Source organism: Saccostrea cucullata, unplaced genomic scaffold, assembly GCF_032062105.1.
Source record: "Saccostrea cucullata isolate Sc308-1 unplaced genomic scaffold, CSIRO_AGI_Scuc_v1 ctg2498, whole genome shotgun sequence".
NCBI lineage: Eukaryota > Metazoa > Mollusca > Bivalvia > Ostreida > Ostreidae > Saccostrea > Saccostrea cuccullata.
The window spans coordinates 82939-109132 of record NW_026920678.1 but is presented as its reverse complement, the minus strand read 5'-3'; the positions used below and the strand labels follow the sequence as shown (position 1 = coordinate 109132).

The 26194-nt window shown below is 32.6% G+C and overlaps 1 protein-coding gene across 1 annotated transcript in view; it reads right to left on the bottom strand.

Moving 5' to 3' along the window:
* Window positions 1-1125: 1125 nt before the first annotated feature.
* LOC134255625 (uncharacterized) overlaps window positions 1126-26194 on the bottom strand; it is a 91017-nt gene continuing 65948 nt past the window's right edge. Inside the window, exon 2 of the mRNA XM_062738160.1 lies at window positions 1126-2501. Within this exon, the coding sequence (XP_062594144.1) occupies window positions 1565-2488 (924 nt within the window). The 5' untranslated portion in view covers window positions 2489-2501 and the 3' untranslated portion in view covers window positions 1126-1564. The remainder of the gene's footprint in view (window positions 2502-26194) is intronic.

Below are 26194 nucleotides of genomic sequence, written 5' to 3'. Positions count from 1 at the left end.
TATCCATGGAAACTGTTGATGTTGTTGTTTCATAAGAAAGAAGCAACAGGGTTTTAATCCTAGATATGGGTACAGAACATATGGTGTAAAACGTGTCATTTTAGCAATGTTGCCATGCACACATTAGCCATATTTGTCAGAAATTTTGTATCCCGCTTACCTTGGTAAGATAGGATATCCAGAAAAAAATTATGCCATACTTAAAAGTTTTATACTGGGAAAATAAATTTAAACAAAACTAATTACATAGGAAATAATATTCAAACAACAGGTAATGAAAAATAAGACAAAAAAGGATACATATTTTACAAACTTAATTAAAAAAAAAAACAAGATGATAAAAATTTCAAACTAAAAATCGAGTTCATTAATTTACTAACATTAAATATCACTTTCAAAAATTGCAATGATCAATATATGTGTGTAGTAACGACTTTTAAACAATTCACTACATCTTATATGTATATATAAAAGAAAGTGTGCCCACTCTAAACAGAGTTGCTTCCTGAATCTTGTGAAATGGTTTTTGCTGTAACGAGTGTTGATAAGATTTTAGAGCTCCCGGGAAGTCCCCACAGATTTGTTGACAGATACCGAGTATTTGCCACGAAATATCTCTATAGACAGTAGGTACATTAACCCCGTCATCATAGAGCAGCAGAGTCTGTAGATCCTGTAGAGATTGTTGTGACCTGACTGTGTCACCCAGTCTGTGGTGATTCAATATAAACAACATGTGTAACATCCCTAGAGGTGGGATGAACAATATATTCTCATTATTCTCCTCACTGGTCTTCTGCTCTAGAATGAGTTCATCAATGTATATGTACTCTCTGTGCAATTCAATATCTGTCACTAAAGCATTCCTCATTTTATGACCTAGAGACATCCCCACTGTGTAACGTCTAAACATACCTACATTTACATGACCATCGTATATAATGTATGGGTTTGTCATTTTAACTAGAGCTTTCTGTAAACAACTGAGTGACCTCTTCATATCTACACGTTTTGTAGAAATACATTGCAAGATAAAGAATATCTGAGGCACAACCTAATGCACATGACTGCTTTAACAATCTGGATACAATATTGGCATTGTAATAAACCTTTTTGCGATTGTTATTTAGACACACATCATACTGTATTAACATGGCAGTCTTTCGTAATAAGTCTGATGTTATATATTGTAATGTAGCCTCCTGGTATGGAGTCAACCTCTTACTAATTACCATTTCAATTTTCATCATGAGAGCTGCATATTCTACAACACTTGAAACGTCCTGTGAAAATTTATAGATTTCTTTGAATAAACTAATATTTAGTTCAGTGTTATTTATAATACTGTCCTCGTCAGTACAGACTCTAAATGAGCTGTTTAAAACGACATGACTGAGGAAAGGTCTTAACGTTTGGCTCCGTAGTAGAATTGATATACCCTTGCAATACAATTCATACAACTTACTGAACAATGATGTTTTCACGGATCCAGTTACTTTGAATCGGAACATATTGTTTTCCGGAATAAAAAAGTTTGGGCATTCTCCAATAAATACCCAATGTATCAATAATTTAAAACATTCCCAGAAACAAGGTAATACATTTTCACTGTCCAGAGCAAGGCATTATTATTCTGTATTACCCAAAATACAGCAGTTTTTATAAAGTATGAACAAAGAAAAGGAGAATCGTCCTTAAAATTAATTACTTCCTTTAGAAATATTTTGAACAGAGCATAACACAAAAACTGACAGTGATTCATTGCATAAACAAGTTTTTGTTCCGCCAAGGAGAATGAAATTCTCCACTCTTCTATGCTGTCAGGTGTGCTGCCGATAGGAACAACATGGAATCCTGATCTTAATATATCTGATATAACTGCTTCAGACAGCCAACCTTGTTGACATCTCTGTATCCATGGTAAAGCTAATGCCGGCCAGTGATGTGATTGCAAACAGAATGCATAATCTGCTTCCATCGTATTATCTTGGCAAAATGTAGCACAGGGTCCGTGAGAATGGGAAGAAGAAGGTAAATTAAAGATCTGTAGGAACCGTAAGTGTTTATCACGGAATAACGTACTAGATACATACACGTAATTATTGATCTCTACACAGGAGGATCGAACAATTTCATCATTTGACGGACTCAGTAGAATTAGTCTGGTAAATCCCGGTGTTAAATCATCATACTCCATCAGAATCATGGTGTGTTGTGGGATACGATAAAGGCTGATCTGAGAGACATCACAGATTACCTTGTGGTTTGAATACCAGAACATGATATCATGATCAGAAGTCCTCAGCCTGAATCCCTTACGTCTATTCCCACTCTCCATTCTATCAAATCCCCTCATTATGTACACAGGTTTATTCACCACCTCCACGGTGTCCTCAATTTCTCTCCTGATCCTCACATCTGTAGGACTCCCTACTTCACGACACAGTCCTACGTACACAGCCTCTGATAGGCGGGGTATATGATCCATTTTGAAGTATATCCTGAAATTATGATGGTGTGTATACATGTAAGTAGAAAAGACGTCTTCATGACCTTTGTTTTGTATTTCTCATTCATGTATTAAAAAAAAACTTTTAAACACAGTTATACATTTATATTTCATTCTGTTGTTTGATATTGAAAGGAACAATGACCAGTTTACACATATAAATCTGTAAAAGGATTGCTCTTTTATATAAAAAGGGTTATAAATATCCTACCATATTCCAGTGCACATGTTTAATAGCATTTTCAAGTGTAGGTATAAATATAAAGTACGAACATTATGTCAATAAAAAAAATTTTACTGTATAGAATATACATACCTTGAATGTCACCTGCAGGGAGAATTTTCAACTGTGAAAAATATCCGTGTCTACTTTCGGTTTGCAAAATAGATATATAGATAACCCCATTACTTGTACTTCATTTTCATTTTTTAAGATGACCTTATTATGAAAAGGGCTAGCTAAGCTTTCAATACAGATCTTGTCCTTTAATTTTCAAAAATATGAAATTGCTGTACGAAAGAAATAAAAATTCGCACTTTCAGTTTTATTGAAATTCCATGCACAAGATGCATTAAAAACATACAAATCGGTTTCCCAATATGACCTCCTATATGCTAACTGTGACATCATGAATTTCTGCATGTTCTCGTATTTTCCTAAAAGGTTACAGAAGACAGTGATTTTTTTTTTCAGAAAATAAACATAACCTATATCTAACCTCCAACATGTCTCCTGTGACTTACTTCTGGCCTTACGCATGTTTTTACACGGATCTGATGCAAAGTAATTTTTAATGCACAGAAATTCCTATTAAACTTATGACATTAAGTTCTCAGTGTATGTGAACGTGAATTCAAATTTAATTTGCAGTAACTTAAACACTCCATGTGAACAGGGCATATTAAGCAAATCCTAAATTTTACATTATACTTTTTTTTATTATTTTTAACATTCATTATTTTCTCTCTCAAGAGTGTTTGCCTGAACTAGCATTCAATGTGTAGGATCTGCTGTTTTTTATTTGAATAAATTGTTAATACTCTTAAAGAGGGGTACCTGTAAAGTGCGAAACGAAATAGAAACGAAACGAACTGAAACGAAACGAAATCTGCCGAAACGAAACGAAATCTACCGAAACGAAACGAAACCTACCCAAACGAAACGAAATCACGACGAAACGAAACGAAACCCGCCGAAACGAAACGAAACAAAACTATCAAAATGTTTTTCAAATCAATGTACATATGTGTAACTGCATGTGGACTTTTTTTTTACTTCAAATAAAATTTATGTACATATAGTTCAAGCACTTTTTAATATAAAATTTTAAATTATTGTTAAATTATGCTCCCTTCTCAGTCTAATGATGTATTTACATGTTTACCAGCTGCAAATATGCACGAGCGTACTATGCATATATAATTTCAATATGTGCAGTATTTTCTAATTTTTATATCTTACTCTTATTTTCAGTCCTTATTTTTCTAAATACAACATATCAATCAAAATTGATGTTGTTACATGTAAAGGCTTGTTTATGTACGGGTAGAAATAAAGTCACTGTACTGTTGTATTGCGAATGTCTTAAAACCTAGGAAAAACCATCGACTTAGAGTATTTAGTAATCTATTCCGAGGTGTCTGATTTTATTGTTCAGTTATACATGTAACTACAACCGGAATCTTGTGTATCCTTTCTACGTACATACAGTCCTATTTTTATCGAGGTAATTTTCGAGGAAGAAATGAGTGGTTTGCAAAAAAGAGGCTCCATAAGAAACGTCGAAAACGATTTAACTGACAAAAAAAGTCTCTCAAAGCGATGTCAATTTTAAGAAGGTAAATTATTCAGTAATATATTAATAAAATATGACATAGGCGTTGGAAGCGGGGGGAGGGGGGTTGTTAGCCCAACTTTTCTTCTTTTTTGCAAAGATATGCATTATATAGGCATTAACCTTTTTGTTGGTTAACCCCCCCCCCCCTTTTAATATCCTTCCGACGCGTACGCCTGTGTATGAGCTTGAAGCGAAGCCTGTGTGCTTGAACTATATAAATTTCATTTGAAGTAAAAATAGACAATAGAATCATTCTGAAAGTTTTGTTTCGTTTCGTTTTGATTTCGTTTCGTTTCGGTAGGTTTCGTTTCGTTTCAGTTCGTTTCGTTTCGTTTCGTTTCTATTTCGTTTCGCACTTTACAGGTACCCCTTAAAGAGTGCTAGATCCAAAGTCAATTCAAACAATACTTAATTTGGAGAAGAGCAAATACGGAACTCAAAAAAAAAATGATAAGTTGACATGAAATTTATGTTCAATGGAAAGGTTTAAAAATTGCATGAAATCATATATTTCCAAAGATCGTGAATAAAAACCAAAGAAAGGCCCCTTACCTCCTTCGATAATTCCGAAGTGATTAAATTGTAAAGGAGAAAATTTGATGAGATATTTACTAATCACAACTTGTATATAAAGATGTATAGAATGTTTAACAGAAAGTCAATATAGCGATTAACATTCAATGCTTTGAATCTAAACATTAAGAAAATATGGTAGTTATTCAACCTTGAAACTTTTAAAGGTGAAATTCACAGCAATAATAAATGGTTCATATATTAAACTGTACTTAAAATACATTTATATACAAAAGTATATTATGAATCCTATAGAAATAAAATCAAAAAATGCACTCCAATACTTGTAATATTATCAAAGTTCTTATAACATATAAATAAAGTCTCAAAGGATGGAATATTTGTGAAATTTCTATACTATACAATGTTTTAACTTTCAAACCCTTTGTGCAATAAGCCAAGCACACTGACAAACAAAAGTTCTTTTTAAATGCTTTAGAGTAGTCTGCCCTATAGTCATTCAGTTAACACAAGAGGGCAGCCCCTTGAGATATCCAGTAGTCCTGAGGCTGCTTAGAAGGCAGGTGAACAAACACCATAAAGTTAGTGGAATGTCCTACAAAATAGTAAAAAAAAATTTGCATTAAAATCTGCCATGTTGTTAACAAGCATTGCTCTGTGACTTAACTGTTCACTAAAATTTGGTGCATACTAAAATGCTATTTAAAAAGAATTGGTTTTTCAAAATTCATTGGAAAAACTTTAACTTTTATGTAAGACAGTTAGGCTTGGTAGTTTACCATGTCTTACAAAGGAAACATTTAAGGATGTACAACACATATACCCCAAAAAATTCCTGTCGTTTAATTTTCGTTATTTTTGTATATTTAGTACATGACTATATATACTACATGTATGCATATTTTGGACAAAATCGTTCGAGTGGTTTTTGGACAGGAACTTCCGAAAGTTACCCCCTTTTAGTTGTTTACAAGGAGAGAAAATTTTTAATCAATGAACTACTTAAACCTTGATTTTCAAAAAAACCAGGTTAGATATATAAGTCAAATTTCATTGGCTTATTCCTTTAACTATTTAGCACAAAAACATAGTCATCTTTTTGATATACATATCATCAAAACAATTTTTAAAGACCTTAAACTGAAAAACTATGAATTTTCTAAGCCTCACAATTTTTTGTGAAAAAACCTGTCGTTTAATTTTGGTAAAAAAAACTTTCTTTAGGTAGCTGGTAGTAAAAATAATCTTCATAATTTTTTGTATAATTTTTGTACGACCAGTTTTGATTTAATAGCGGAAAATTACCCCTTCCCTCTTTCGCAATAAATCACGTTCCCGCGCGTCTTTCAGACGGGGGTCGATCACTTTGTTATATGAATCTACAAATACCATAAAAAAAATTAAATTGGAATATTGCTTTTGCTTCAAAAATATATTAACTTACAAATTTAAAAAGTTCTCATATGTAAAGCATATTCAAATGAAGATTTTTAGGCAATTTTTGAATACCCCTTTCACCCCCACCCCTTCCTTTTTTGCGTCGCAGACCATTATCGTTTGACGAAACGTCGTTTACAGTGCAAATATACTGGTAATTCGTCAAGAATCCCGGAGGTATGCATTAGTTTTTAAATTCATGAATGCAGAATAAATATTGACTATTGACTAATCACATGAAACCTTGAACTTGAAAATGTTGATTTTTAATTTTATTTCTTTAATCCTATTCATTACAAAATGGTGTATGTTCAACTCTCCTGTGATATAAATGGAATAATTGTAGTTTCTTTCATGTCATTATTTCAAACGAGACAGTATGTGGCCGTGGGGATACATCGACATTTGCATTAGATGTACATACACCCCTCATGATATTGTACGCATTTCTTTCATTGTCGTCGCTTCTAAAGTTAAAATGAAAATTCCGTATTCGTCCACATTAACTTCAAAATATCAAACATTAATCTCTTCATCTTTTTCAATTTATATCAAATCGCACATTGATATTTTTTTAAAAATCTTATAGGCTACGTTTTGTTTTGATTCGAGGAAATGCGAACCGACATTGTTGACAGAAAGTCAAAGTTACGATTTGCTACAATAATTTAATACATTTCCAAAAACAAGGCAAAATATTTTTAGGTGCCCTGGACAAGGACAAGGACGTTTTTAGGCTGAATTACCCAAAAAACAACAGGTTTTTATAAAATATGAACACAGCACAGGTGAATCGTCATGCAAATTAAGGAGGAATGCCAAACCAACTTTTTATTTTATAGATCTCTGAGTCAATCTTTTTAAACAATGGTTTCAGCATTGAAAGGCCGACATTAACTCTTATCATCTCGCATCCTGTTTTCGACCGTATTGTATTTTCAACCTATTTTTACCAATCTGCTCCCCGTTCTGATTCCGCGCGGTAGAACATTATTTTTGGTTGCTACACTTAGAAAAATACCTTTTAAGCACAACTGTACTGAAAATACCCAAAATAATTAATTCAACGGATTTTGCCCGATGGCTTTAGTCCGATGTCAGAAATTCTAGTCTTTTTACTAATGCAAATTTTATCTGTTGATTAATCAAAGCCGTAATCGGTTAATTACAAAGATTTTTTGATGAAATTTTTCTGAAAGAAAATTAAGATCACTGTCAAAGAGACGCATGAATATTGAAATGAATCGGTGGATCAAACATTTTTTTTTCTACCTTAAATATGAGCACTTTCTTACAGATTTTTACTGAAAAATGCAACGTAATTTCATTGATTTTTTTTGGAAATGCACAGCTACTGACAGATGGATTCAACCAGCAAATAAATTTATTTGCAACCAAAATATGCAACCTGTTTAATGTTTTTTTGAAGGACAGACAATCGTATTTTTATTGTTTGGAATATCCAATGGATATGTATAGCCAATGCTGCTTGGGCGTTGATACTATATTTAGGTCGAAAACACAAGACGCTAATATTTTTGTAAGGAAAACTGTACCCTCGCCAAATCATGGCACATAAATAAAATAAACACAAAACTGCAATTTGTGTTATATATCATTTTATTTATAGACACATATGCTAACATTTTACGCCCATATTTTTTCAAGTTCTATAAAGTTTGTGATAAATTAATAAATAATATCTAAATAGGTTGAAAATACAATACGCCAGGATAATTATTTTATGATTTTTTTTTTGTATTTTTTCAAAGAAAATGAAAAAAAATATTTACATCCAAATTGGATGCTTTCTTGTAAAAATTTTGCTGTAAATGAATGCATCACGTAAATACCTGTTACGATTTATGATTTTGATATTTAATAGTTTAATGTCATTTGTTTTTATCGACATGTTGTCAATCCGAGTTTCCTCCATTAGGGTGGAAGTAATATAACAAATAATCTTATACAAAAGATTGACACACTAACAGACAGTTCCCTAAATCGTAACTTTTGTAAATAACCTACTTTTTATGTTATTCCGACATTGTAAACACTAGTATGATCCTCCAAGTGACATAACTCCAATCCCGCGAATCTCGCATTGTTTTTAAATACATCGAGATCGCTTAGCACAATAAACTTCCGGTGCAGGTCTAATTGCAAGAAAGGGGAGCGGATCGAGGTCATTTCACTAGCAACGTAATACGATATAAACAGCTGTCAGCTGTCATCTAGATCTGCAGCTTTTTTCTCACTTGCCTCAATCTGACGAGGACAGATCCCAACCAAAATTGTATAATTATTGGAAATAAATAAATAACATTTCCCCAAGAACACTATTCTGATCAGGTGTTATAAGAGTTAAAACATTATTGAACTTGAAAATGAAATAGATTTCTTCATTGTAAATACATGAAGAGGCAATAAATTAACATGTTATTCATTTTGTGTTAATTCTGATCGGGATCTGTTTTTTTTTTGATCGGGTTTGGTCCAAATATTTAAAAAAAAATTAATTTCTTAAAAATTTCTCAATTTCGTTTCAATTTCTTTTTAAAATATGATTGACAAACATGTTGTCCTTAGTTGTGACTAGTTTTATGGTGTTTGTAACCATAGTTTTTATGTTTTATGAAGCCTTATATCAACTTATAATACATCGGCCTAACCCATTTTTAAAGACTTGTAGGTGCTATCGTGTCGATAAAAGAATTGAGGCTTTTTTGGCCGGGTCTGATTGATACATGCTTGCACTTTCACAAAGAACTATATGCGGTATATTGCATATATTTGCCCCCACAAAAGTCAAATTTTGAAAACTTCTGGAAATGTTCTGAATTCAATAAATTGTATGAGAAATATAAATTAACGGAAAATATTATAGTGTCAAAGCAGTGTATTCACAATTTTTGTTTTTATCACATCACAAACTAGTCCGATTTTATATCCTTTTTCAGGAAGATGACAAAATGAACAAAATTTCAACAATTTTAGCTTTAAAATTTATAGAGCGCATGTTTGTTCAGGAACAATATTGACATATTTCATTGATATTATCATTCTACATATTATATCAAAATATTGATCCTGAACACACATGCGCTCGGTGACTTTTATTCAAAATATCGACGAAATATGTACATTTTTCAGTAAAATTCGTAAAAAAACTGAAACTAACGTCATGTTTGTGACGTCATTACGTACATATGACGTCATTACTTATGAAAATATTCAGTGCTTTGAAGTCAGCATAAACTCCCCTGTTCAAGAACTTAATTAAATATTTCTCCATCGAAGTTTGATTGGGGGGGGCAAATATTGGTTAATACCGAATAAAGTTCTTTTAATTTTATTCTTAATCCTTCGGAAAAGTGACAATCTTGTTTTGTATTAATGAGAAATATTATAACTTTAATCCAGAAAGATAACTTTATTCAGAATAGAAATGTTAGAAAGCAGACCTTCTTCACAAGTATCGTTATTCCGAGCTAAGTGTAAATCGAACACACTCGTGTTATGTACACAGTTTTTGTAACCAGGGCATGAGCTCTGTTTTTGTTGATGTTTACGATTCATCGGGTGCGTTCAAACGTAAGAGTCTGTTCAACACAACTGCAGGGACTGAGAATATATTGTGTGTTTGTTTTGCTTTCGAACATATGTCTACTCTGAATTTTTCATTTATACACTTTTCCTAAGTACTAAGATTGAAATTAAAATTTGTGAAAATGCAAGGATGTGTCAATCAAGCCCACTAAAACCTTTGAATTTTTTTTATAACTTTTAAATGAAATAAGATTTCTTAATGATTTTTTTATGTGAAATGCTATTAACATATATAAGTCGTAATATTATAGAGAAAAAAATAATTTAAAATCTGTGTCCAAGTATTGTACCTCTAAAAATGAATAAACTTAGATTCTTTTTTTAGACTATCTGGCAAACAAAATCAGTGCATTATGAAAACTATTTTACAGAGAAGATAAGATTATCTTAAAATTCAAAAAGAAATATATGTACATGCAAAGGAAAAATTATTCGTTCAAAAATAAGATCAAAATACCCCCCAATGCTTTCAAAACTATCAAAGCTTATACATGTATAACAATCCATCAAAATTAAAAAAAAGATGCAAAACCTTAAGAAATCAAAGATTTAGAAGACAACATAAAAAACATCTCATGGTCTACCCGCCAAGGCTTTTTAAAACATCTTCATTATTTGAATCGATATATTACTTGGAAAATATTTTTAGTTAACAGATGCCTCCATCATAACTTGTATGTTTTTTTTCGGAAATATTGTTAGATTTCAAGTCCCCTTAGTCTCCACTCATTTTAGAAGGTCCATCTATTATATGCCTTTATGAACATGATAACCTGTATGCTTTTTTAAGGAATGACACTAATTCTTGGCCAAATTATCGAGAATAATCTGGTTTGGGTCAGTTTACGGATTATGAAAAAGCGTAAACTGACCCAAACCAGATTATACTCAATAATTTGGCCAAGAAGTAGAGTCATTCCTTATAATTTAATTTTGAAATAATTAAACAACCTTTTGTGAAAAATTGTGTTGGCTTTTAGGAGTTCAAATTTACCGCGCAATTGCCAATATTACAACCGTAGTAACGGAAGTGATGTAAAGCGAGGGGAGGAAATAACTGCTACATAGATCTAGCAGCCCTGATCTGTGTTTACATGAGGTAAGATCGAGTAGGTGTTTGAAGTTAAAGAAACAGTTATTATATCTTTATTTTTCCATGGATTCCGAGGACTGGAAATGAGGGGATTGCATGGATAAGATGATTAAGCTGGTCGTCAAGGGGGTGTGTCACCATACCAAACCAGACGAAATACGATATATTTTGCGGTCCTTTTTGGAAATCAACCAATGAGAGGCGAGATTATAAACAAAATTAAATTATTTTGAAACAAAATATAATGATATATAGGTTCTCTTACACTTTAAACTTTTTAGAATGTTTATCTATTACGCATCTGAACTTTCTACCTTTATTGACTGGGTTGCCAACTTTCAAAGCTATGTTCGTGTTGATGATTTTTATATGACTGTGTAATCTAAGCTAAGACGATAGTCTTATTCATAAACCCAGCGTGCATACTAAAATAAAAGTCAATATTTTTTTTCAAAATTATATCTGTTTTGATGAATTCTTGTGGGTTAGATAAAATGCCGATAGTTGGAGCAGTCCAGTGTCTGTGCATATTCATGGAGACAAGCTACATAAAACAAACTCAACCTAAATTTGAAATTGTCTATAACTACCCTACTTGATATGCAGATGTTATGATTAATAACACTCAACTGCATTTTGCTTTCAGAATGAAATTAGAGGTGCTATGAGCAATGAGCTTGCTAACTGATAACCCCAGTATCCCATATGATTATAATGGCAAAATGCATGGTTTGCCGTGAGAAACCAGAAATAAGTGTCTCATCAAAAAGAAAGGTAGGAAGTGCACAATGACATTATGTAGGAGGAATCCACGAAAATATCATCATATTTAAATTTTTATATTTAAAAGGCCAGGATTTTTACAAATCACTGTTTCTGAAAATTTTATTTTCGAAGTGAATCATAGTAATTGTGTCAAAACTGGAAGTGTTATTGATACAGGCGTACCATGAAAGTAACGATTAGTACTATCCATAGTAATTAGGGATGTCAAATCGGTCGATATTTGATAATCCGTTACAAAGACGTTTTTTTCTGATCGAGTACCCGGGAACGCGATAAAATTGTAAATACAAGTTTGTTTTCTTAAAAACAGTTATACTCTGTTTAACCCAATGTTCTTTCTTTTACATCTGGAGTACATGTTAAAAAAGAAAGAGTCTCACGAAAATGATTCATTGTTCTTAATTCATTTATTTAAAGAAATACACACAGAAACAAAAGACATCAAATTGATACACCAATAATTACAAAATTTAATGATTTATAGTTTTGGTATGTGAAGACGCTTCAATCAAATTGGATTTGGTCACTTATTAAGGTATAGACAAAGCCAAAGGCGATTACGGGTGTTTTACAGGTGTAGGCGACGGCACTCCAATTATCGTATGCACATTTATGTTATGTTTTGAGAGGTTTTTGACAAATAAAGATGTACTTTGGAATTAGAAAAAATATACAGTCAAACTTGTTTTAAGAGGCCACCGTTGGGAAGTATGGAAACTGGCCACTTAAGACAGGTGGCCTCTTATTCCAGTTTGCCCTCGAAAAGAACATTCAGGCAATGGATAAACAACATTAAGCACTACAGGTAAATGAATATAATAATAAAACAGGTCATTTAACAAAAGCTTTTTATGTGTATATATAATAATTCAAGCTCATTCAAAAAACTTTTAAAGAATTATAATTTTTATAGGTTTTGTGCATGTTTCTGTTCCTACATATTAGTTAAACAAGAAATTCATACAGTGCCTGACTATTATCCTTTTTTTATGAAGAAAACAAAATACACAAAAATACAGTTTAATGGTAAATAAAATAAAGCATAGAAATTTAAGTAAGAATATGTCAATAAAAATTTCACTTGCATATGTTCAAAAATGGTCAGCAGTGTAACCCCCCCCCCATTAATTCATCGGCAATTAACTTACTTCCTGAAGTTTTTAAAGTCTGGTAAATTTTATTGTTTATAAAGCTGTCAGAATTTCCATGTAACATAAGACACAGAAATAAAATTGACCAGTTGATCAGAGAGATGTATTGACGCAGTTGAAAATCATTCCACAACACAGGTGTCATATGCAGTGGAGCGTAACTAATCCCTATCGATGTCTGCTGATAGTGAAATTCACGAGATAATCATGCCACATGAAGCACTTTGTTTTCAAAAGAGTAGCAATTAGGGTTTCTACATGGAATCAAAATCCAAAGGGTGTGGATTTCTTTAGGTAGAGGAAAGTATCAATTGCATTTAAATTATTTTTATTTTTCAATCGGCGATCTTGAAAAATAATTACAAATTGATCTAACAGGTTTTTTCATGAACGCAAACAGAGTTCAGTGTATCTAATAGTACTGTGTTTAATTGCATTAATAACTAGTTTAATTGGCTATCGGGATATAATTACCCAAGCAAATCAGTTTAAAAGACATAATAGAATCACAGTAAGTGACGAAATGGCCGCCTATTACAGTGTCAATAGGGCTGTGGGTGGGGAATTTGAGTGGCCGCTGGCCGCGTTACACATGTGGCTGTTTATTCCAGTTAAAATATATAGTAAAAATCGTCGGGGGGAACTGAAAGTGGCCGCTGATCGCGAGTGGCCGTTGATTTCGGGTGGCCGCTAAGACAAGTTTGACTGTACATCCGAATAAATGAGTACCATTTTTAGTATTCGATATAAGAACTTTCGATCGAGTACCCGTTTAACTGGTTACTCGTTGACATCACTAATATTAATGGAATGAAACTTCAGGAATCCATTGAACCAGTTGAAATCCTAAAAGTTATGCCTGATTATTTAAAATGCAGAATTTATTTTTTAAATGTGTCGTCGTCATAACATGCATTGTGAAATTTAAAAGAAATTTTGATCTGTAAAAATAGACGGTACAAGATATTGCAGGAAAATAAAAAAAATAATGTATACAAGGGTTCCATTAAATGTTCAACCAAGCCTCTTTCGTTACTCCTTAAAAAGATATTGACAGTGGTAAAGGAAAAACTTCAGGAGTACTGTGCAACAATATATTCAGGAAATGGTGTGAATCAGATGTGGATACTTAAAAATCCAAAAGAACTTTTGAACAATTTGAAATCAAAAGAAATCAACAGCTTAAAAACAGGCTTTTTGACATCATTGACAGCTGCTTTTTTAAAAAAAAATGGAACTCATCAATTAATTTATCTGGTCATTGGTCATTTGCAAAATTATTTAAGGAATGAAGCTGATTTCAACTTATGTTATACGATATATCATAACTTGGGGTAGTTTACGCTTTATAAACTGCGCATAACATAATTTTGAAATAAGCTTCATTCCTTATAATTTAATTTCAATGCACACAATAAGACAAATATCGCAAATTTTAAAACTTAATGTCAAGCGGAGTAATACGTTTTTGATGTAACTCATTATGACGTAGGCAATTTATATGTTATACAAAATGGATAAAACCATTTAACCTATCAAATGACGTGTTTTACAACTGAAATTAAATTATTTTATTAGAACACATTCTGATTGCACACATAAGTACTCTGAAATTGACATCAAAGAGATTCTCGAGTTTCTGATTGACAAAATCTACGTGGTTTTTGGAGACCAAGAATTCCAACAATCTACTGGAATTCCCATGTGTACAAATTGCGCTCCATTATTAGCGGACCTATTTTTATATTCATATGAAGCAGAATTTGTGCAAAATCTTATGCGTGAAAAGAAGAAAAAACACTTGCTGTGGCCTTCAACTCGACATTAAGATATATCGACGGCTTATTGTCAATTATATTAACAATGGTGATTTCCGTTCCTACGTCGATAGGATATATCCTGGTGAGCTTGAGATTAAAGATACCACAGAGTCTGACGCATCTGTTTCATACTTGGATAATTTACTTGAAAAGGACAATTATGGTAATCTAACAACCAAGCTATATGATAAACGTGATGACTTAAACTTTTCTTTCGTCATCTTCCCTTACTTATGGAGCAATATACCTTCATCACCTGAATACGGAGTTAATATATCTCAATTGATTCGATACGCAAGAGCTTGCTCTACGTATGAACAATTTCTAAAACGAGATAAATTATTGACAAGCAAGTTGATGAAAGAAGAATATCAGCCGTCTCGTTTAAAGTCATCATTTCGTAAGTTCTATGGGCGATACAATGACCATGTCAGCGAATACAATTTATCATTGAGTCAAATGCTGACTGACGTTTTTCATACTTATTGTTAGTTCTGTATTTATACACTGAATTGACGACGGGTTTTTCCGCTATTTCCAGATAATGACAAGGAGCACACGGCGGGTGTGGCCGGTCAGCAGGGGATGCTTACTCCTCCATGGCCCCTGATCCCACCTCTGATGTTTCGGAGGTCCGTGTTTGCTCTGCTCTTATTTTGTATTGTTTATGGATTTTGAGATTGAATACTGTTCGTTATCTCCATATTTTTCTTCATTTGAAGTAAAATAATAATAAAAAAAATAATTACATTTCAATGAATAATAAAATTATGTGTGCAACTATATTTCAAATATAAAACATTCTAGAAGAAGGGATAACTATTTTGCATTAATAGTTTATTAATTACTATTAACTGTTTATTTATCACCTTTATTGTATGCATTCTTCTTTGACACTTCAATGTATGTATTTCCTTAACGTTTACGTAATTTTCATCTGCCCTTTCCTAGTCCCAGGATAATGAAGCTGAGGTAGACCCAAATCAAACTTTCGATCACCTATCATGTTTTTAAAAAGTTAATAATGATATTCTAATTTTGCCATAACAGCAGATTGATAATACATATTTGGAAAACATTTTCAGTTTAAACTGCTGAACTTCTTAATAGTTTTAGGGCCATATACTGTTTTTTACTTAAAATAAGTCGTTTATGATCCTGGGACCTGATGTATAAACTTGAAAATAAAACTGACAAAATCCGCAGATCCTTTTATTTTACACAATGAGACTTGAATAAAAATCATTTTTATTTCATAAATTTTATTAAATAAAATCGATGCATAGATTACTTTTTTAAAAAGAAAACTTGTCCATAAACGAATGATATTTCGCTCAAGTTTTACTTACTTAACATTTATAAAAGTATGGGGTTTTTTTTTAAACAATAGAGCATGTAGAGTGAAGGACAATAAGACTGTTAAAAACAAGAGATCTTTTCATGTTCTCAACCTAGCTTATTAATCTTTTTTCTTTACCAAAAATCAGAAATCCTCAATTTAAATATATTAATAGGTCATTTAATTACTCATAAATAGTATTCAAACAAAAAATACCAAAATATTACTTGCATTGTGCACTTGTTAAAAAGGCAAATGATATAAATTGATGATTGAATTGATAAATCACTATCATTCTTACACAAATATATAATGTCACTATTAAGATTTGAAATGAGATAGGCAAGTGTAGTATATACGTATGAGTACTTTTATTATATCGATTTTATTATATTTATCATTGAAAAAATGTACTCATTCTAAATAGCGTTGCTTTCTGGATCCTGCTAAAAGAATGTTGTTGTATGGATTGTTGGTAAGATTCTTGGGCTCCGGTGAAATTCCAACAGATTTGTTGACAGATTCCCAGAATTTGCCACGAAATATCTCTGAGGAGAAGATGAACACAAACCGCGTCATCAAAGAGCAGCAGAGTCTGTAGATCCTGTAGAGATTTTTGAGACTTGTCAGTGTCACCAGTCTGTGGAAATTCAGTATACATGTAAACAACATGTGTAACATCACTAGAAGCGGAATATATAATATTAGCTTGCCATTCTCATTATTAATCTACAGCTCTATAATAATATAAGTTCATCAATGAATGCGAATTCATTGTGTAGCTTAATATCTTTTACTACAGCAATTCTCATTTTACGACACAGAGACATCCCAGCCGTGTAACGTCTGTACATATCTACATTGACATGGCGATTGTAGATAATCAATGACCTTGACATTCTCTCCTGTGCTTTCTGTAAACATCTGAGTGATTGTTCATACCTACATGTTCTCTAAAAATACATTGCAATATATAGAATATCTAAGGCACAACCTAATGTACATGACAATGTAAACAATCGGGATACGTAACTAGCTTTGTAGTTAACCTTATTGCAAGTTTTATGTTGATATACATCACGCATTTTAAGCATGACAGTGTTACGTAATATCACTGACATCATAAATTGTACTGTCAGTACAGACTCTCAATGTTCTGTATAAAATGGCCTGACTGAGGAACGGTCTTAACGTTTTACTCAGTAGTAGACTTGATATACCCTTGCAATACAATTCATACATACTAAACAATGATGTTTGTAAGGATCCAGTTACTTTAAATCGGAATATATTGTTCATTGGAATAAAAAAGTTTTGACATTTTCCAGTAAATACCCAATATATTAATAATTTAAAGCATTGCAAGAAACAAGGCTATAAGTTTTCAGGTGTCCAAGTCAAGGCGTTGTTAGATTGAATTGCCCAAAATACAGCAGTTTTTGTGAAGTATGAACATAGAATGGGCGAATCTTCATTTAAATTAATTAATTCGTTAAGAAATATTTTTAAAAGACCATAACATAAAAATTGAGTGTGATTCATTGAATAAACTAATTTTTGTTCCGCTATGGAAAATGAAATTCTCCACTCTTGTATGCTGACAGGAGTGCTGCCGATAGGAACAACATGGAATCCTGAGGTTATATCTGATATAACTATATCAGACGGCCAAACTTGTTGACAACATCTCTGTATCCATGGTAAAGCTAATGCTGGCCAGTGATGGGATCGAAAAGAGAATGCACAATCTGATTCTAATATTTCATCCTGACAATATGTAGCACAAGGACCATGAGATTTAGAAGAGGAGGCAAAATTATAGGTCTGTAGATACAGTAAGTGATTATCACGGAATAATGTACTAGATATATACACGTTGTTTTTGATCTCTACACATGAGGATCTAACATCTTCATCATTTGATGGACTCATCATATTAAGTCTGGCAAATCCCGGAGGTAGATCGTCACACTCCATCAGGATGACTGTGTGTTGTGGTCTACGATAAAGGCTGATCTGAGAGACATCACATATCACCTTGTGTTCTGGAGGCCATAACATAAAATCGTGATCTGAAGTCCTCAATCTGAATCCCTCACGTCTACTCCCACTCCTCATTCTGTCCAATCATCTCATTATGTACACAGGTTTGTTCACCATCTTCTTAGTGTCCATTACTTCTCTTTTTATCCTCACTTCTGTAGGACCCTCTACTTCACCACACAGTCAATAAAGCCTCTGACAGGCGGGTATGTGATCCATTTAGATGTACATGTATATTCTGAAATTATAAGATACAGTAGTGTGTATATGTAAGAAGAAAAGACGTCTTCATGATCTTTGTATTGTCGTATTACTCATTCATGTATGTACTGTCATTTTACTAGTAACAAATCGGTTTCTTCTTACGTCTTACACACAACTCACGTCTTTGAATTTCCAATTTTTCTTTGTTGTTTATTATTACTATTTCTAAGCTTTTCAAATTGGTGGTACCAAAAATGAAAATTTTCAAAATATTAATGGTACAGGTGCAGATACAGAGCTGTCAAGAATAACACACACACACACCCTCTCTCTCTCTCTCTCTCTCTCTCTCTCTCTCTCTCTCTCTCTCTCTCACACACACACACACACACACACACACACACACACACACACACACACACACCCTATTTTCTTATAGTTTCGAGTCGATATTTCAGTATCGAATCAAGTGCTCTTTATTGTTGCTGACCAAATAAATAAAATCTGTTGGTTGAAATTATTGTAGAAATATACCTCAAAGAAGATGCTACATAAAGTATATAAGCATTACTTACTAATTGTTGATATAAATGTTTTTCTTTCTTCGCGCGGGTTTGTTAAGGAAGCACATGGATGAGAATTCGGCGAATAAACACTCTTTTATAATTATGTAACACTAATAGTTGGAATATTCAAGGATATATTTTTTGCTGTTATTATGCATTCTATAGACTTCAAAGGGATTTATACTACAGGAAGCACTTAACCACGACGTCACCACGTGACGTCTATAATTAGAAGATATACCTTAATGGAAAAGTGACAAGTTCAACACTACCCCGGGGATAATTAATTTCAATTTGTAATTATAATTATGTAAATACATCTCTTCACCACGAGAAGTGCTGCTAGAATCCTACTGTCCTATCACAGAAATAATAATTCAACACTTTCGGACCAGACCTTTCAAAAATATTTACATTTTCTTCATAACATGGGAAAAATGCATCGATTCCCGTAAATCATACGATTCTAGCAGCACTTTCAAATAACAATAGAATAAGAACTTTATATAGAAACAAAAATTAAGTTTCAAAGTATGCGGTGTAGTGTTGAACTTTTGCATCTCTTTTTTTGTTACGAACGACAGAGGAAAGGCTGATCGGTAAGTAAACACCCTGCCTGCTTTTATTGTACGAAGAAATTGTAGAATTATATTAGCATACCTTATTCGTAAGCTTTATTTCCCTATGAATCACACTTGATATTCATTTTAAATGCTATTAAACTCCGATTTCTTGTGTTTCTTTACATGAGTCCTCGTTACCTTTCACTTTAACTCTGCTACTGCATGATCAACAGTTATGACGGCACGGGTTTGGTATTTATTCCCTGTAATAAGTACAGGGACCCAGAAACGACAAAATTCGGTTTATATTAAGCCTTTGCATATTTTGATTCATTTTTACAACCTCAAATCAATCTTAGATACCGATTTTGAAGAAATACATACAGTTTAGCTTACTGACGTCATATCATATAGACAAATAGAATATTTGGTTGTAACCTTAACATACCTGCGCGACTAAACAATATGAACAAGATGTGTTTGTGAAACGCAGCATTGTTAAGGCTTGAATAAGGGGGCGGGGCCTAAGTTATACGGGAAAAGTTTACTGTGACGTCACACAAAAATATGACTTTTATGTATTTCTCATAATACCTGAAAATGAAATAATTTGCAACTCTTAACTGTATTAGCATAATGAACAACAATATAACTTATCAATGCATTAAAAAAAATTGCTAGTTAAATCCCATGTAGCTGGTTAAAAACAAAGCACTCATTGCGATGAACTTGTAAACATGACGTCATATTGGTAAAAATGACGTACTTCATGTGCTGTGAGAGGCAGATTAAGGAATTGTTTAACAATGAAAAATGCATTTTATTATTAAACGTAATATTATTTACAGGTTTTAAATAGTTGATTAATACCAATCTGTAGCATTTGATTAGTGCGATTATTAATTAACTACCAAGAGAATGTATTTTATTAATTATGCCGTGATTTTATGTACAGGTTACGTATATTTTACACCGAGATGCCTCATAAAATTGTACTTTCGCAAGGGCATACACTGCATAGATCTGAATCATTTTTTGAATATAGATAAAGGATATTTTCCTTAACTTGAAAAGTGCTGCTGCTTTCTTTAAATCGAGGCCGTGATTTTATAAGTACACAAAATATTTGGTAAAAGTCAAACATATTTCGACATTTGCCTTTTTACTTAAAAATTTAACTATTAAAACGCGAACTCTATTCAAAGCAGCAGCACTTTTCAGAAACTACAAAGTATACAGCAACAATTAATAACTTGAATTTTTAATTTTAATAAGGGTATGCCCTTGCGATATTGAAATTTGTTAATGACCTACTTTCAGTACACGAACTATGCATTCATCACGTGACTGACCATCCATGGGACTAAACTTCATACAGTACAGAGTGGGTTATACAATGCTATTTCCATAAGTATTAAAGTTCTGTGATAATAAAACAACTTAATTAAAATAAATTCAATTTTTAAAAAATCCCCCTTTTTGCCACGTCTATTATCCGTTGATTTCTCATAGTAGGCCTTAACAGTGCTGCGAACACTATAAGGTTAGGCGGGAAACAACCCTAAGAAAAAAAATACTATAGTAAACTATAGTTAACTATAATTTACTATAGTTAACTATAGAGCCAAAATTAAAACTTTGTACTTTGATTTACTATGGTGAAAACTATGGAACTTTGATTTACTATGGTGAAAACTTTGGAACTTTGATTTACTATGGTTGAAAATTATGGAACTTTGATTTACTATAGTAATAACTTTTGAACTTTGATTTACTATGGCAAAAACTTTAGAACTATGATATAAAATAGTTAAAACTTTGGAACTTTGATTTACTATGGTGAAAACTTTGGAACTTTGATTTACTATGGTTAAAAATTATGGAACTTTGATTTACTATAGTAATAACTTTTGAACTTTGATTTACTATGGCAAAAACTTTAGAACTTTGATATAAAATAGTTAAAACTTTGGAACTTTGATTTACTATGGTGAAAACTTTGGAACTATGATTTACTATGGTGGAACGACTGCAGTGTATTTAAAAAATTAATACATGTATATCTCTTTCTGTTGTTTGATATATTCAAACGAACAATGACCAAACTCATGTCAAGTTCCAACAATAATCTCCCAGATCTGAATTCTTCAAACAATTCTGGTAAACAGGGCAGTATGGACAATATGAATGACAATTCTGAGATTACCACTTTCTCAAAATCGTCGACTATTGTACCTGAGGATACATCTGTAAGTGCTGCTGTAAGTGTTAGTCAAGCAGACTCTCATTCCTCAATTACAGAGCCCAACCCCATTGCCTAAACCCCCCTCATTCAATCCGAGGGACAAACATACAGTTTACCAGGCCAGATTTACTCAGCTGTGTGTGATCAAAATGTTATGTCTCAGCTGGTCCCCGTATTGGTAAGTGCTATAACACCAACCATAGAAAAGGCTGTACAATCAGTTTTCAACCAACTTAACTTGACAATAGCCAAACAAGCTGAAGAAATCAAGAACTTAAAACATCAGCTAAAGGAGGCAGACAAAACAAATGCCAATCTCCAAAACCAAATATGGGATCTAGAAACATCACTCGACGATCTAGAGCAGTATGGCAGGAGGACCTCTCTTAGGTTCCATAACTGTCCAGTGCCAGGCCACACGGGCAACTACTTAGATACAGATGTAATTGTGAAAGATCTATGCAAATCAAAATTTAACATTGATATAAAAGAGGACGACATTTCTCGATCCCACCCTATCGGTAAACCCAATGCCAACGGAAACATTCAAATCATTTGCAAATTCAAAAACTGGAAAGTAAAAAACAAAATTTATTCTGCAAAACGAAAACTAAAGGGCACGTCCTTATTTATAACCGAAGACCTTACCAGGTACCGACAGAGCATTATTCACGAACTGTCTAAAGCGAAACAGACAGAGGCTATACACTCATACTGGACGAATGATGGTCGCATTTTTGTAAAGATCGAGAAGGAGGGCGAGAAACACTTGATCCGTACCTTTAATGACCTTGACCTTATTGCCCCAGGTGCGGAATCTGAGTATTAGAATATACAGGGATGATTCTGTTTTCGTTTTTCCCCCCTTTGATAGACTCAGTTATGTTTAGCCGCTATTAATGTATTTCTTCATAAAATGCATTCTTAATGCAAGACAGTTAAATTGTATTTTATTGCATATAAAATAATGATTTTGTAAACTTTCATTGCATATTACAGTAACTTTATAAAGTGTTCCCCTTATTTTTTTCCTTCAAAGCGTCTAAATCATGCTGCTCTTACATGTAGCAGTATGTGTATCAGTGTACATATGTTTTTCAACGATGGACCGAGTAGCTGTCAATAGGCTTTTTGTTTTGCCTAGTGACTTGTTCTGTTCTTTTTTGTTTTTTGATTTCTTTTTTGATTTCTTTTTACCTAAATTTTTTTCAATGTTTTTTCGTTTTTATTTTTAACCAAAGGTCATAGAAATAAAATTGCATGTTTTCTTATTATATGTCTCCTTGCGGCTGGTTCAAATATTGCTCAACATTTCTCTTTATGTTTTGATAATGGCTAATACAATAGAACAATATCGAGCCGCAATCGGACTTTTCTATTGTAAATGTAGATGTACATCAAAATCACTGCTATTCTATGTTCTACGATTTCATGATTTTGTTTATTTTCTTATTGAGCGTCTTGAGTACATTTTACAAAATACCAAACGTTTACTGTCAAAAGGGGCACAAGAAAATATTTTTTTCAATTATGTGTTTCAAATTATGTATTTCCTTTTATTGTTGTCAGGCGACATAGAGACAAATCCGGGACCATCTCAAAGTACCCAATCCACACTGGACATTTTTCATTTAAATGTAAGAAGTATTAGAAACAAGTTTGATAAGTTTCTTAGTATTGTGTCAGATTACGATATTTTATGTTTCACAGAAAGCCATCTTGATGCTAACATTTTAAACGAAGACATTCCTATTGACGGATTCAGCTCAATTTTTCGTAAAGATAGAAACTCTCATGGGGGCGGTGTAATAATATATGCATCTGACTCTTTGCGCACGAATAGACGCCCTGATCTTGAACCTTTGAACCTAGAATGTATATGGGTAGAAATAAGCGATCCTACCTGCAATATCCTGCTCTGTTGTGTGTATCGACCTCCTAACTCCGATAATTCTTTTTGGAAAAAATTCGAATGGTCTCTTGAAAAAGCTGTTGATATATCCGATAGAATCTTAGTCATAGGTGACCTAAATGTAAATTTTCTAAATCTCCAAATCACACATGTAGTCAATGAAATTCTTTTAAAATATTCCTTCCAAAACACGGTATGCGACGCAACTAGAGTCACGAAAAACACGAAATCTCTCATAGACCCAATTCTCGTCAGCGAATATTTACATGCCGATGTACTGGACTCAGGGACAATAGACGTAGAACAATCTCTCAGCGATCACAAAGGCACATACATATATCTTAAATCACATACAATACAAGCACAATCATATGATAGGAAAATATGGCAATATAAAAATGCAGATTTTGAAACACTAAACACACTTATACGCAATACAGATTGGAATATACTTATTAATGAAGCTAAAGATATAGATCAGGCGGAAAGTAATTTTTCAAAAAGTTTTTTAAACCATGTTAAAAATTGCATTCCTGAAAAAACAGTTACAATAAGGCCTAAGGATAAACCCTGGATGGATTCCGCTTTGCGAAGAACGATTGGTCAGAGAAATCGTGCAAGAGAAAAAGCTCACAAAACAAAAAAAGATTCAGATAAAAATAAGTTTAAAAAACTACGTAATAAAGTAAATAACATGAAAAAAGTAGCAATGGCAAACTATTACAACAATATAGAGACCAATCTTATCGAAGCAAGTATCAAAAGTTCTAAAATTTATTGGAAATTATTAAACGATGTTTTTAAAACTAAGGTTAGGTCCGAAATTCCACCGCTGCAGGATATTACAGAAAATGGAAATATGCATATTAATTACAGCGATATTGACAAGGTTGAAGCGTTAAATAGATATTTTGCTTCGGTTTCGGCTTCGCATGATGTCGAACCTGCATTACCAGCTTTTTCTTTATTATGTAATAGTGTTTTTAATAGTACATGTATTGAAATAGTTGAGCAGGACATTATTGATATAATTTCTATTCTCCCAGTGAACAAGGCAATAGGACCTGACAACATTAGTCATAAAATGTTAAAAGCTACCATTTTTAGCGTCTCTTATCCTTTATGTATTTTGTTTAACAGATCTTTAAGAGAATGTGTATTTCCTAAACAGTGGAAGGTAGCTAATGTACTTCCTTTATTTAAAAAAGGTGACCCATCATTATTATCAAATTATAGACCAGTCTCATTATTAAGCTGCGTTGGCAAAATTATGGAGCGAGTTATTTTTAAATATGTTTACAATTATTTTCATTCAAACAATCTTTTTTACAAATATCAAGCTGGCTTTTTACCAGGTCATTCAACAGTTTATCAACTTATTGAGACATTCGATTACATAGCTAAAGCTATGGATGAAGGAAAACACGGGTTTATGGTTTTTTGCGACTTGTCTAAGGCATTTGATCGGGTTTGGCACAAAGGCCTTCTCTTTAAGTTACAAATTTATGGTGTTAGTGATAAGTTATTATTATGGTTTCAAAGTTATTTAGATTTAAGGACACAAAGGGTATTGCATAGGAATACTATGTCTAGTTTTAGATCTTTACATGCTGGAGTTCCCCAGGGGTCTGTATTGGGACAACTTTTATTCTTGATATATGTCAATGATGTCGCTGAAAATATGTCTACCTTAAGCAGATTGTATGCTGATGATAATTCTTTACAGAAATGTTCAGAAAATGTACATGATATTCAATTAGGATTGAATAATGATTTAAATCAACTTGAGCGGTGGTCTAAACAATGGCTATTGAAATGTAATCCTACGAAAACCAAAGCTGTATTTTTAGTACTAAGAAAAACGCAGATTTACCATTGTTAAAATTTCAAGATTGTGACTTAGATTTTGTATCATCACATAATCATTTAGGTATTCTATTTTCAAACGACCTCACTTGGTCAGGATACATTGATTCTATCGTAGCTAATGCATATAAAAAATTAGGTCTACTTAAAAAATTGCAGTTTAAGGTCAGTGCAAAAACTTTATCTCTTTTATATACTACTTTTATAAGACCTAAGTTAGAATATGCAACTGAAGTTTGGTGTGGGTGTTCTGGTCAAGATTCTGAAAAACTAGAAAAATTGCAACTTGCAGCAGCAAGAATAGTCACTGGATTAACCTCATTGGCATCGCGAGATTCTCTCTATTTTGAAACTGGTTGGGAACCACTTGCTGTTAGAAGAATGTCCAAAGTAAGAACAACTATGTACAAAATATTTCATAATATGGTACCCGGTTATTTGAAAGAAATATTTCCAAACATTCGATCACAAGAATCAAATTACGTAACAAGACAATCACAAAATTACTGTATCCCTAAGTGTAGATTAAATATTTATAAATCATCGTTTGTTCCAATGGCAATAAGGGAATGGAATTCTTTATCTCTTGAAACAAGACAATCCACTACAATTGGTTCCTTCAAAAATTGTATAAACTCTCAGAAAACACCCACCCCGTCATTTTTTTACTTTTGGTGAT